Source organism: Protopterus annectens, chromosome 11.part0 (genome assembly GCF_019279795.1).
Source record: "Protopterus annectens isolate FY-2018-M chromosome 11.part0, PAN1.0, whole genome shotgun sequence".
NCBI classification, from domain to species: domain Eukaryota; kingdom Metazoa; phylum Chordata; order Ceratodontiformes; family Protopteridae; genus Protopterus; species Protopterus annectens.
The window spans coordinates 984,501,022-984,515,919 of record NC_056745.1 but is presented as its reverse complement, the minus strand read 5'-3'; the positions used below and the strand labels follow the sequence as shown (position 1 = coordinate 984,515,919).

General features: G+C 38.9%; 1 protein-coding gene across 2 annotated transcripts in view; it reads right to left on the bottom strand.

The window, feature by feature from the left end:
* The window catches only part of PCLO (piccolo presynaptic cytomatrix protein), a 2,606,742-nt gene that overhangs the window by 361,856 nt on the left and 2,229,988 nt on the right, over window positions 1–14,898 (bottom strand). For both annotated transcript variants that reach the window (XM_044088356.1, XM_044088355.1), the window contains one exon: window positions 7,933–8,127. In XM_044088356.1, the coding sequence (XP_043944291.1) occupies window positions 7,933–8,127 (195 nt within the window). The remainder of the gene's footprint in view (window positions 1–7,932; window positions 8,128–14,898) is intronic.

Genomic DNA, 14,898 nt, shown 5'->3' with positions numbered 1-14,898 from the left:
TTTTCAACCTTAAATGTGACCTATAACCTGTACAATTCAACTGAAAAACAAACAAATCTGTTAGGGGAAAAATATAAAACAAAATGTACAATAAGCTGATTCCTTAAGTGTGCACACCCTAAAACTAATACTTTGTTGAAGCACCTTTTGATTTAATTACAGCATTCAGTCTTCATGGGTACACACCTGCCATCAATTAAAGAGACTCTGATTAACCCCAAATAAAGTTCAGCTGTCCTAATAGGATTTTCCTGACATTTACTCAGTTGCCTGCTACAGCAAAAGTCATGGTTTGCAGAGAGCTTACAAAGAATCAAAGGGATCTCATAGTTGAAAGGTATCAGTCACAAGAAGGGTACAAAAAAATTTCCACAGCATTGGATATACCATGGAACACAGTGAAGACAGTCATCAAAAAGTGGAGAAAATATGAGACAACAGTGACGTTGCTAAGAACTGGATGTCCCTCCAAAATTGATGAAAAGACAAGACAGAAACTGGTCAGGGAGGCTACCAAAAGACCTACAGCAACACTGAAGGAGCTGCAGGAATTTCTGCAAGTACAGGTTGTGTACTACATGTGACAACAATCTCCTGTATTCTCCATATGTCTGGGCTATGGGGTAGGATTGCAAGACTGAAGCCTTTTCTTACACAGCAAAACATCAAGGCCTGGATAAAATTTGCAAAACAATACATCGTCTCCCAATAGCATGTACATCAAGTCTCCCAACATTATGTGGGAAAATGTGCTATGGTTTGATGAGACCACATAGAACTTTTTGGCCACAATTCTAAAAGGTACGTTTGGCGCAAAAACAACATTTCGCATCACCAAAAGAACACGGTGAAGCACGGTGGTGGCAGTATCATACTTTGGGGTTGTTTTTCTTTAGCTGGCATTAAATAAAAAGGTGCTTCAACTATTAGTTTAAGGGTGTGCACACTTATGCAACCAGCTTATGGTACGTTTTTTATTTTTTATATTTATTTCCCCGGCTGGCAACTCGACACAGTAAAAAACCCCACTGCTAATCATGAGCCGGCAGGTGATCCGCTGTGGTGACCCCTAACCGGGATAAGCTGAAAGGAGAAGAAGAAGATTCCCCTAACAGATTTGTTTGTTTTTCAACTGAATTGTACAGGTTATTGGTCACATTAAAGGTGGGAAATGTTTTGAAATGATTTATTGTGGTCTCATTTTTTTATATCACAAAAACTTGGCATTTTAACAGGGGTATATACACTTTTTATATCCACTGTATAGACATAGCTGGGTCTATATTAAAAGCCCAAAAGCACTAAACAGCGAGTGTATGTACATAGACACATAAAGGTCGATCTACATACACAGCAAAACACTGAAAACAGTGAAAACCAAAATGCCGAACGTGTTTCCTGGCCAGCAGCCTGATGGTGGAGATAAGGAAATATATCCTTTTCCCCACTGTAGTGCAGTCTGGAAGTAGGTATATTAAGGTAGGGGGTGTGGGGGGTGCAGGGGAGCTTGTCCCCCTGCAAAAGCATGTTAAATTAATTGTTTAGTATTAGTTTTTACTTACCTGTGTGGTGCATTCTGATGATGGAACTCATTTGGTGTTCTGGATTTCACTGTTTAAGTGTTTCGCTGTGTATGTAGATTGACCTTTATGTGTCGATGTACATATGCTCGCTGTTTAGTGCTTTTGGGCTTTTAATCTAGACCTGATATAGATAATATATATTGATACAGATATAACTATGGATACATATACACATCTATACATCTACTTGATACCTGCTATAATAAAATAGCAAAGTTTGCTGCTAATATACCCAATAGGACCCATCATTGCCTTGCTCTGCAAAAATTACACTGGCTTGAATTTCCCAAGCTGTTATTGCTCATTCAGCTCACCACTGCACCCTCCATTATCCACAAACCTGAAAACTGACCTGGACTCTCCAACCTAGTACAACTAAATACCAACCCCTGGACCCTTAGATCATCAGGTAATCTTATACTTAAAGTAACTAAGTCCCATAATTACTTTTGTGACTTTCTCTTCTCCTTCAAAGTAGCCAAACAGTGGAACCTATTACCCCAGAATATCCTAGAAAACACAGATAGTCATAGCTTCCAACAGCTCCTAAAGGAATACTTTACTCAACAATGGGTATGCTACTTAATACTCCTGGTTAGTTTCTCGTGCCATTCTTTTCTGCTATCTTCTCCTTGTCTTACTTCTACCAAATGAAAATGCCACAAAGGTTTATTTTAGTTATATATCTAATGAATTTCATATTACTGTCTGCAGTAAGGCTTAGGAAATGTAATGTCTTCTGTTTTTACATTCCCTTTTTGTAAATTGTGATTGTTGGCAACTGTCTTTTTTGTATATTGTTTACATATCTTTTTAAAAATTTTGTAATCTTTTTGTACTATTGTTCTAGAGCTTTTCTCCCTGGGTCTCCTTTGAAAACTGGCTATTTGTCCAGCTGGACTCTATCCGGTTAACAAATGTAAAATAAAATAAATAAATATATGCACGTGTGCATAATATACAAGCAAATCATATCAGACTGTCTTCTATTGCATATTAATCAGCTGATTCAGAAATATATCGGACATAATGCTTGACAGGTTAACACATATCCTATTTCTCCTTTTTGTATTTACATTGATTGTGGCTACATGATCCATCCAGACAGTGGAAGAAGGTCTATCTAGACTACCGCAGAGTAAAAATGCCTGTTTCAAAAATATCAGCTTCATTCTGGGAATGTGATAGCTACAAACTGTGATCTCAATACCATGGCTTCTCAATCAGTAGGCAGAGAGAACATTTATAAATCCTTTATGCACGGGATAGCAGGGATTGAAACTACTACTAGGTGCAAAATGGCAGTTTGCTATCCAGAGATGGGGAGTCTTGGACATCTATAATATCACTCTCCTGCCACCTTTTACCACACCCCCAAGCAAAACTTTACTCAGTCTTGAAAATGAAGATAAGATCTTTTTGTAATATATTCATAAGTTCATAGGAGAATATCAGGCTAATTGCCCTGAAGGGCCATTATAAGTGTAGCCAATAACCAAGGATCAGAATTGAACCCTCTACCTTTTGTCAATGAGGTGAAGACTTTCAACATTATGTCAAACCCACACACTTGCTATTATATGCCTATGATTTAGTTATTAAAAGTATATTTAACCAGTATTCTCTTTGAAGAATGATAGCTTTCATCTCTTATATAATGTGCAGAGTTGGTACAGCCTGAACACAAGCAAATGTTAAGCAAGAACTACAAACAACTGGTCTGATATACAGAAATGTGCACTAGGTTTCCCCCAGTCCACATACTATGACATGATAGTCCATGATCAAAGGTGATCAAGATTTTAATACGTTAAACTAGAGTGTAAGCTTTTGATTTCTTCAAATAAGGTGTATAGTTCATGGCACACATTATTTTATTTAATGAAAATTTGTGAAAATGACTGCTCGATTTTGAATCTTACACGTGGAGTATATTTGTGTTATTTCATGTTATATTAGAGGTACAAACGAGTTTGATATATGAACAGTACACTACATTTATCATGATTCATTACATATAACATCAGTATCACATCAGTTAAAATTCAGAAATGTTAACACAGTGATCTGAGTGTTTAAACTGTGGTTTGTTCAGTCATATTGTTTAATAATGTAGCTACAGTCCATACTTCTTCACATGATGAAAATGGCTCATGCCGAGTAACATTATTGATGAATTTTAATACTGGCAAATTTTGTACTGAGAATAATGTTTCCACCTTTTGAATAAAAAATGTACAAAATGTTATACCCATTGCCCTATTCCTGAGCCATGTATTTTGATGGCTAAATATGAGTTGCCTTGTTTTCATTAGAAAAAGTCATGATAGTAGCAACTTTAACAAAACAGTAAGTACCATGCTTAATACAAAGTTAAGCACATATGTAAGCATACTACATAAATTAAACTTTATTTTACAGGAATTGTATGCTTGTAAATAATTGTTATATCTGGTGAAACTACTATACCAGGTAAACATGAAAGGCAAACAATCTAATGATATGATACAATTTCCTGTAATGTATATTTTCTTGTATAAAGTTTTGTTTCACTACCACAGTATTATGATGCAGACAAAATGTGCACGTGTAGTTTTAAATTTTACAAGAGAAGTCTGCTAGCACTGATGAAAGACAGGCCTCTCACTTTGCAATTACAAAAGGAATTCTAAGATGTTTATAATTCTGTATGCACCTCTACTGAGGAGTCACACAATGAGGATGGTGCTGATAATTCAAAAAGGTTACTCTGACAACAGAACTTGACTGAGGCAGCATATCATGTGAGAGAATGTACTTCAGAAATGGTGGGAACTCAAGATGACAAAGAAGTACAAAAATCAGAACTGGATTTTGTGAAAGAAGCCCTGAATTTCTAATTGTCAAGGAAAACACCTGGTGATAGCCAAAATGAATTATGCATACAGGACTTAGAAGTATTTTGCTCTGAGGTAGGTACTAGGCTAGTTGCCCTTGCGAACCATTTTAAGCCTAGTCAATTTTCCTTTCAAGGGTAAGATTCAAACTCTATGCCTCCTGACTGTGAGGTAAACACCTTAACTATTACACCAACCCCGAGACCCCAGAATTATTTCTAATTTTCATTATTTATCTATTATAGGGTTCATAGTTAAGTATTAGGTTAGCTGCCCTTTCAGGCTACTTTAAGTCCAGCCAAACGTGAGAGTCAAACTTTGTTTGTTGTGGCTGTGACATAAATACCTTAGCCATTATGCCAACCCCCAAGCCTTCTTCTGTATTACATTTTCCAGAATCTCTACTTTATCACCTTAGTATGACATTAATACTCAAGGCTTTCAGCAGTGTAATTTGTGCATAAATGTTTTTCCTCAAATTACTGTTTAACTAGAGTTTTGTTAAATACAATTAATGAAGTGTTTCTTATATTCACAATGTATTGACAAAAGAGGAACTGCATGAAAGAGCTTCATGGGGATTTTTGCTCTCTAGTAGCAAATTTGGCTTTATGGGATTAAAAAAATGAACAAAGGCACTTTGGCTGTTTTATTTGTATTTTGTGGAGCTAATTCTCCAAAAGCAAAACATGTGTAGATCTTAACTATTTATTTAGCATTTGTAACCATGTGAGAGGCACATCAAGGCCATTCTTCTGCCACAAACCAGTGCAACGATGACAAGTTCAAGTGAGCACCCACATGATCCATTCATTTGGTGCGAGGCTTCACAGGAGCAGCTTTAGTACAAAATAACAGAGTGTATTCTGCATGGGTGTTCCATGCAGCATTCTAGAAAACAAAAAAAGATAGCTAGGGATGTGGGGATAAAAAGAGATGGACAGGATAATGAAGGATGGATGTTGTCAAGTCAAATCCATAGTCATACCTCTGAACTGTCACGGAGTTTGACACAAACATTAGCTTTGACCCTCTTATTCCCTTCTAAAACTGGTAACTTCTGGAGAAAAGCTGGCAAATTACACTTAGTAAATAGGTTGATAGATAAATATTAGGCTATCCGACTGCAGACTATTACAAGCCTAGCTAATGACTATGGGTAGAATCAAACCCTATGCTTTGTATCTGTGAGGTAAGGACCTTAACCATTATGCCAACCCTACCACAAATGATAACAATAATTAGTGTTATAGATTTATTTCCTTTCAGAAAATGTTTATTAATTCACACTTTCTTATCTGTCAGTGTCTTAGATTAATAAGACTAATATTTTGAAAGTGTCCCTGATTTTTTTCTGGATTTGCTCCAGATTGTGTTAAGATTTGCCTCAGTTTGGTTAATAAGTAAGTGGTATGATAAAGGTCAGTAATCTATCTCCTATTCTACAGCACTGCATAGACAGCCTAGCTCTAGTTATGCATGGGTGCATTGCAGTCACATAATAACATACCATTCACAACCCTAGCACATGTGAATGAGCTATAAATAGTGCTCTTCACAAATCACTTAGCTAAATCATGTAAAGTGCAAAGAAGATGAATAATAGACAGTAGGATCAGATAATAGGTGGGCTACACTCCACTGCATGTAATGGGCAGGCTTTGTTTTACAGTCTCCGGTAAGATGGGTGTTCAGTTTAAACAATGTTTACACCATGCCACAAGGGCTTTATTCTAATTCATGTGGCCTCAGTAATACTGAACAGCCATTAGTACTTCATATAAATTTAGAAGAAACTGTCTCTACACAACAATAGTCTTCAACAGTTCCTCCCTTTTACAATTTCATCCTTGTGTAGCACATCGTTTTGTACATGAAATTTATTCATGGTAATTCTAACAGCCATAAATAAGGTGGGGGGTGAAGGGAGCAGACTGTCACTGGGTACAACTGGTAGTTGCCAATGGACCACAAGTTAAGTACTGGCATGCATTTAAGTGACCACACTTGATGCTGCAGGTGCTTTAATGAATGCAGATGCTGCCTTCATACAGCTCACTGAGTTAGTAATGACAGAAAGCAGCTTGCTAAGGGTGGAACACTTTCTTCAAGAAACCCTATTCTATTTGGTTCTCCACTTTGGTTTGTGGGGATGCCAGCCTAGAGGAGTTGCTCAGGGCACCATATGACCTAGTTATGACTCTGTTCTAACCTACCCTATAAAGTTTGTTTATATTTTGGATATTACATAACTGCTTTATATATGCATTACAAATCATATTATGTGTCATTAGCAAATTACAGCGGAATCAAACCTCCCAGGAACCTTGGCAAAAGGAAATAAGGCCATTTTCTGGCAGATACAAATATTGTTTCTGTGAACTGTTATTACTGAGTGCCAGTAAAGGATGGTTTTCCAAGGAAATCTATAGGAAATCTTCAAATCTGACAGTCAGTAGCCATTAAAAATCATTTTGCAAAAGAAAGCCTGTGCTCACAATAGCACTAATATAATAATAATTAAGCAAAAATAAATAAATAAAAATAAAAGCTCAGAGATTACCATAAGGACAGGTAATCAGAAAATGTTGATGTTTGGCTACAAAATATATACACAATTTTCTTAAAGGAGCATCTTTGTGTTTTTATGATAGTCTAAGCCTTATAAAATAAAAAGAACAGTAGAAGAGTCACATCAGATCTGGAATAGAGCAGCATATCTTAATAAAATTAAAGCTGCATTTTATTATTATCAGTTTCATCACCCATTGCGAACATCAAGAACATGAAAGTTTATATTACTGGTGGCATTACAAAATATTAAAACATTTCAGATTTCAAAGTATAATTTTTTTTTGAATGCTAAAAGCATTTATGAAATGCAATTTTGATACAGCATAACATTCTACTCCAACTAGAGTTGCCATGAGTTAACGAGTCAGCATGCTTATGCTGTTATCTGAATAATGGCTGTTGCTTTTCACTATGAGTCAGCAAAGCATATCTCAAAATGAAACATGAGTAATGAAGTTGAAGTGACTCTTCAGAAATATTAGCAGTTATTTGTTATGGCAACTCATAAAAACAGATAATTTAACTACTAAGATATGCAGGACTGATACTCTACATACATTGTGTATTTGTATACTGGGATATGACTCAAGCTAGGATTGATGGAACTGATTGTGTGAGAGCTGCATGAATGACAGTGTGATATGACTATTTTAGTTGTGTGGAAACAGCCAGTTTCTTTATGTTTAGCTGAATGATAAAGCAAAATGTTTATGAAGGTGAGACCAGTGAAGTATATTAGAAAAAGCATTCCATATGGCAACCAAGCAACACACCCATTACAGAACTAAACAACTAATAGAACACAGTAGAAAACACAGTAGAAAGCACTAATGACAACAGAAAACAACAATAGATGGAAGTTAAGCTGCCATGCTGAGCAATTTATCTGTGTCGTTTACTTGGCTGAAGGCGTAGTTGTTGGACAGCGGCCTCAGCAGCAGCAATCGCTGCACCTGCATCTTCAAGGTGAGTCTGAGTAACACTGGATTTGCTCTGACTGCGGGATGGTCCATGAGAACGTAAGTGTCCCTCAGAAGATGATTTGGAGCTCCCAGGGCTGCTATGAGATTTCTCTATTGTAGGCACCTGCATATCTGAAAATAGTGATACAAAGTAAAGTACATTACTATATGGTGTACAGGACCACTGCAAGAGTACATTTGACGAGCTTTAACAAAGTAACCTGTTTTCTAAAAAAACGCTAACTTAAGTTTTATAGAAATACCAAGTCAGAATTGCTGTAGAATAATACAAGTCTCTGAGTTTCTTCTTTAGTTTAATATTCAAAGTTCTACTTTACATTTTCAACAGAGTTCTTTGTATGTTTCACTAAAGAGTTTTACATTCGTTATTCACATGTAATATGACATTTCATGTCTGGTGTTTATTTGCTGCTGTGAGTCACAGCTTATTTGGATCACCTAGGAAACCTAAATTAATTCCATTGCTTTTTTACAGCCCTCTATAGTTGCATTAGTAGTTTGTGTGTTACAATGGTACTTCTAAAGGAACTCACATGAGTCAGCCAGTCAATAAAAAAGACTTTATTTTACATAGAAAACTGATGATGATGACTCAAAACTACTTAAAATTATTTTATAAACGTTTGCAAAATAAATAACATCTAATTGATCAATGTGCTTATAATTTTTCATGTTTTTATGTTATCCCCTTCTTGTTGTGGTTTTGATTTCTTTCTCTGACTGAAATGACAAAAAGGCATATTGCATTAAACAAACGGAAAAAAAACAAATAAGCATTCTCTACACGTGATGTCTATATGATTAAAATAGTGGCCAGGATTCACAGACAAACTGAGTGGAATACAGAGTAGGACTGCACTAAAAATAAAAATTAGCAGCTAATTAGACAGTCATAAAAATAGTGCTAAAATGCAATGAATAAAAAGGGGTAGGAATAGGGATATGCAAATTATTGTATAATGAGATGCAAATGTCTGGAAGTTCGTACAGAGGATCAAGGCTCTGAGCTGTTAAAGATCAATTTCCTGTAAACACAGGGTTTGATAATTTCCATGTCAATTTGCTTACTATGTATCTGTTGCCATATAACCTAACCAGAGAGTGCTTCTAGGTCTCCCTTGGAAAGGAACATGTGTCCAATGGCTCTACTTGATTATATATATTTGTGTGTGTGTGTGTGTGTGTGTGTGTGTGTGTGTGTGTGTGTGTGTGTGTGTGTGTGTGTGTGTGTATAAGCAACAATAAAAGCCAATAGATTTGACAATCCTGAGCAGAAGAAGATTGGGATAGTGTTGTTAAAGGAAAGCATGGGATGGGTAAAGATGCTTAGGTTATAGTGCTGGTCTGAATGCATTTGCATTGGACTTACTTATGGAAATGAGCTTTGAATTGTGGTCTAAATTAGGAGTTAGATCAGAAGTATTTTAGAGAGGAAAAATGTCTTATTAGTTTAGGTGCTAGAACTGAAAATGTATGGTTGCAGAGCAGAACCATTGTAGCAATGAGTTGTTAGGTTTATAAGAGGAAGTTTTGTGGTGACCTTTGTTGCAAGGAGAGAGTATGTCTCTAGATGGAAGAGTTTCAAGAAAAGTGAACCATGTAAGTTTGTTTTTTTATTTACGTTACTGGTAACCAGTTGGCTTTACTGAGTCTGAGATATTTGCTGAGGGGGGAGGATGTGTGAAGAGTTGTGATGGTTAGTTGTAGTGTAACTCTGATTTTGCAGATGGCAGCAGCTAAAACGAGGAGGGCATATTGAACTTGGGCTAAAAGAAATCTTGCCAATAGCTGTTCTAACTGGTTTTGAGGGAAAGGGAAAAATTTCTTGGCCAAGATAGTAAAGAGTTTTATTTCACTTCATTGGTGCTCAGCCAGGGGTGAATTTATGGTTATCTGTCCATTTGTCCCAAGTTGTGCTTAAAGCAGAGTACTTCTCTTACTCTTTTCATGTGGAGGGGAATCTGGTTCCACAGAAATGGTATTTTTTGTAATACGTACCTATATCTCCACCATGTTCTGTTAATCTTTTTTGAGTATGTGTTTCTGATACTATTAGAGTTTCAAATGTAAACTAGGTCTGACGGAACAGGGTCTGTTGAGGCTGTATTGCTGCTGTTTATTTTAGATCAGGGTGTTTATATGTTGGTATCTTTAATATGAAGGGTTGATGGCCATTTAAGTGTGTATTGGGTATCAAAAAGCAGACTTTTATTGAGACTGAGTAGAAGTTTGTTGTAATAACCAGTTGTTATGTGAATGAGGTCATTTTTCAAATTAAGTTTGGATAAGTGAGTGAGAGGGGAGCTAAAAGTGACTATATTGTCAATATATAGGATTCAAAGAATAAAGGAGGATGTCACATGGAAGTCCGTTGATAAAAGTAGAGAAGCAAGAACAGATTCATGTAGAACAGTTACTTCAGATAAGGAATAAAGAATATAAAACTGGCACACTGATGTCCCACTCACCAGGCTAAACAAGGAGAAGGTTACTGTCAGCTGCCTGTCGGGTGCCAGGATCTGCCACATAAGCCATGCACTCAGGTCACTCCATAACAAGTACAAATATGACTCTGTCATTGCCCATGTTGGTGTGAATGACCTGAGATGTACCTCCCTGGACTACATGAAAAGAGACATGGAAGAGCTCTCTGATCTTGTAGCCCAGGCAGGTATGACCCTAGCCCTGAGTAGCATTCTGCCATCGCCCAGAATGATACCACAGTACAAGGACAAAATGACTGACTTTAACAATTGGCCAAGCTTCTGGTGTCATTCTAAGGGGATCCAGTATCTGTCTGCTTGGGATGATATGGCTGACAGACCACGATGCTTTGCCACAGATGGCCTGCCCCTGTCACCCCTGGGATTCCGGATACTGGCTAAGGCTCCTTCTGCCCCTATAGTGCCCTTTTTAGGCAGGGTTCAAATAACAAATTCACCACCATAACAGGAACAGGCAAGCAAAACTGAGGTTAATGCTACTCGATGCTAGAAGTCTAAATCTCAAAATGCACTCACTCGAGGCACTCTTTAAAATGGAGAACATCAATATCTGTGCAGTGACTGAGACCTGGTTCAAGGCTCCAGAGAGCACCCCTGCACTACCAGGCTATAACTTATAACACACTTTTCGGTCATGTAACCTGGACCGAAACACCAAAGGCGGAGGTGTGTCCATATTAATTAAGGGTATCCACACCTCCAGGCTAGTTGCTCAGCATAATGCATTTGAGGTTATCCAAGTGCAACAAACTCTGGCCAAAACTGCAATCCAAATTGTAGCTTGCTACAGATCCCTCACCATGCCCCAGGATTCCCACTCCTTTTCTTGATGTACTGGAAAATATTAGGGTTCAACCAAACACCCTAATAATGGGTGACTTCAACTACCCCACCATTAACTGGGAAAACTACTCTTGTACCAACTCCTTAGCTCAATGCTTTCTGGAATTCATAAACTCCAATGCCCTAGATCAACTTATCCACACCCCCACCAGGGGCAACAATATCCTAGACCTAGTCATTACCAACATGAGTGACCGGTGCTCCACACCTGAAGTCAACTCTTCGTTGGTCCGATCCGACCATAAGCTTATCACCCTTGATATCCACATCACGCCCCCACCCCCCATTAAGGAAACCACAGTAAAAAATTCTCCAAAGCCAACTTCATGCTTCTTAAGACAGAAGTGGTGAACTTCATGACACCCATGCAGATGGACAATACAGTTACAACTGCTGAATCCTACACAAATGCACTCTATAAGCAGTTACACGAGTGCATGGATCGTGCTATCCCAAACAGAACCAAGACGCTATCCTCCAAAAAAAGGAAGCCAATCTGGTGGTCCCCTGCCATAAACAAACTGTACAACAGAAGGAAGAAACTGTTACAAAAGAGAGTAAAATCCCATGAGTGGAGGAGCTCCCTGGTCAGCCTCAGTAAGACGCTGAGATCCCTTATAAGATCCTCCAAAGCTAGCTACGAAAACAAAATCGCCACTAAATCCAAGGACAACCACAAAGCATTCTATAGCTATGTCAAGAATCTAGATGGCAACACCCAGATCTGCTCTGAGTTACAGCACAAAGGCATGAAAATTACAGAACCAACTGATATTGCCAACATCCTGGCAGATAGGCTCAGTGCTAACTTTACCCCCTTCTCACCCCCTAAAGGGCCCATATCTATACAGGAAGAATGCAGAGTCTCCATAATCACAACTACACAGGTAAAAGCTGCACTCTCTAAAGCCAAAAACACAGCATCCATGGGACCGGACAACATCCCAGGCTGCGTTTTACACAAACTTCAGAATGAACTGGCTCCCCACTTAAGCACCATGTTTATTAATAGCCTCGCATCAGGCTTTGTCCCCACTGAATGGCGCACAGAAACAGTTATCCCACTCCACAAAGGGGGAGCCACCACTGATCTCTGGAACTATCGACCTCTTAGCCTGATGAGCCTGGTCTGCAAGGCCATGGAATGTATCATCATGGAACTCATAAACAAAGACATTTGTAACCTCCAAACTCTGGATCCCACCCAGTTCGGGTTTGTGAAAGGCAGATCATGTCTCCTGAATGTGATCGACTTCTTTGAGGCAGTCACCAAAGCTGTGGATGAGGGTAAGGTGGTTCACACAGCCTATCTTGACCTCGCCAAGGCTTTCGACTCCACCCCCCATTCTGGAATTATAGCTAAACTCACTAAACTAGGCATAAATCCGTACGTCACAAGATGGGTTGCCAACTGGCTCACTGACAGAACCCACACTGTAAAAGTTGCAGACTCCAAATCTGACCTCAAAGCAGTGACAAGTGGAGTACCACAGGGTTCCATCCTGGGACCTCTCCTGTTTGGTATCTACTTCTCTGAAGTACAGGCTAACACAGAAGGCCTCTGGATAATGAAGTTTGCAGATGACTGCAAACTAGGAGCCATAGTCAAGTCCCCAAATTATGTGGACATACTACAGAAGGCCCTCACTGAGACAGATGCCTGGTGTCAGAGCCATGGCCTCAAGCTCAATGCCAAAAAGTGCAGTGTCATCCCCTTTGGTAAAGACTCTGTACCCATGAACTACCACATAGGCAGCAATCTACTTAACACCAAATGCATGATAAGAGACCTTGGGACCCAGGTGGACAGTAGTCTCTCCTTTGATAGTCACATCACCACAGTAGTCAGGAAGTCCTTCTACATGGCACACCTCATTATAAAAGGGTTCTTATCCAGGAAAAAAAGAGGTCATTGTTCCCCTCTACTCGTCACTCATTAGACCCATTATAGAGTACAACGCCCCTTTTGGAATGTACCTCACAAGACATTTGCAGCAGCTGGAGAGGCCACAGAAGTACCTCACAAAGAGGATTACTGGCCTCAAACAAATGCCCTACACTGACTGCCTCAAAAAACTCCAGCTTTACTCCGTAGCATATCACCTACTCCGAGGTGATCTCTGCCTAACATATGAAGCTATGTCAAACCCAGAGCTGTTGGACATGCTACACCTAAAGAAATCCCAATCCCTCTGAGCTACACGCTCTAGGGACCTAAACCTTGTCACCACAATAAACAGGATACGCTGGTGGGATAGATTCCTGTCCCAGAGACTTCCTATACTCTGGAACAAGCTACCCATTATGTCAAGCAAAGTTCTTCATTAGCACTCTTCAAGAAAAATCTTGATGAGTGGATGGGAAATAGGAAATGCACCCTGGGGATCACTTCTGTGTCTCTGCTGGACAGTGGTAAAGGAAAATAACTTTCTTGGGTGGTGTAAGCTATGGAACCTTGCTGGCTAGGCTTACGTGGGCCCTTGGGCCGATAGCCTAGTACCTACCTATGAACCTATAATATTAAGGGAAAGTTTCTTGGTGATGACTTGGTACCTTTTCTTATTAAGTTTTCTGCTGACTTTCTGACTTGATTTAGTAACAGAGTGGGTTGGAGGGCTCAAACACATGATCCTGTTGTCTGTTGTGCTGCTACACTAGAAAAAGTTGGTGGGTAAGGTCTGATGTGATTTAGAAACAACAGGCAGCCATATATGTTTGATATGCTGCTGCTCATCAGGTGTGTTTGGAATATATATAATTGTGCAACCCTGTGTGAAGAATCCTGGAAGTACAGTGCACAGACGTGAATGCTGTGTATCACACACCATGTCTGACACATTGTTACAGTGAAGATACAGTGGGTAAGCATCCATAAAGAAGGGACTTTTGATTTAATTTATTTATTAAGGTAATTTCAGATCAATTTTTGACCAATTTCAGATTGAGCCCAGGAGAGGAGATACAGAGTTACAAAGATAAGTACATAGCAATGCTCCTAGTGTAATACTGTGCGTACCACACTTGCAAGAATCCATCCAATGAACACACACAGTCCCAGGTGTAAAACTATATGTAGTGACACAAAGTTGAAACATGCATGCTTATAAAAGGGTACATATATGTGTGTGTGTGTGTGTGTGTGTGTGTGTGTGTGTGTGTGTGTGTGTGTGTGTGTGTGTGTGTGTGTGTGTGTGATGGTCACTCTCTTGCTCTTTCATATACATATGCATGTATATAATGCTTGGTCGACCAAGCAAAACATTGAACCACAAGTCATTGAGCAGAAATGCTCAAAACCTAGCCTATAAAAAACACTTAAACTGTGATTTTTGCAGGGGGGGGGTTCCCCATGTGCTCCTATGTGCTCCCACATCTTCTGTTAATTATATAGCAGCCATGAGATCAAGAAATAGCCAGGGAATTGTCATGGCTAAGCTTGTGTAAGCCCTAGGCCCGATAGCCTAGTACTAACCTATGAACAAATGTATGAAAAATGAGGCTAGAGTGAACCTTTGAATATAGTCTGTAGACTGAC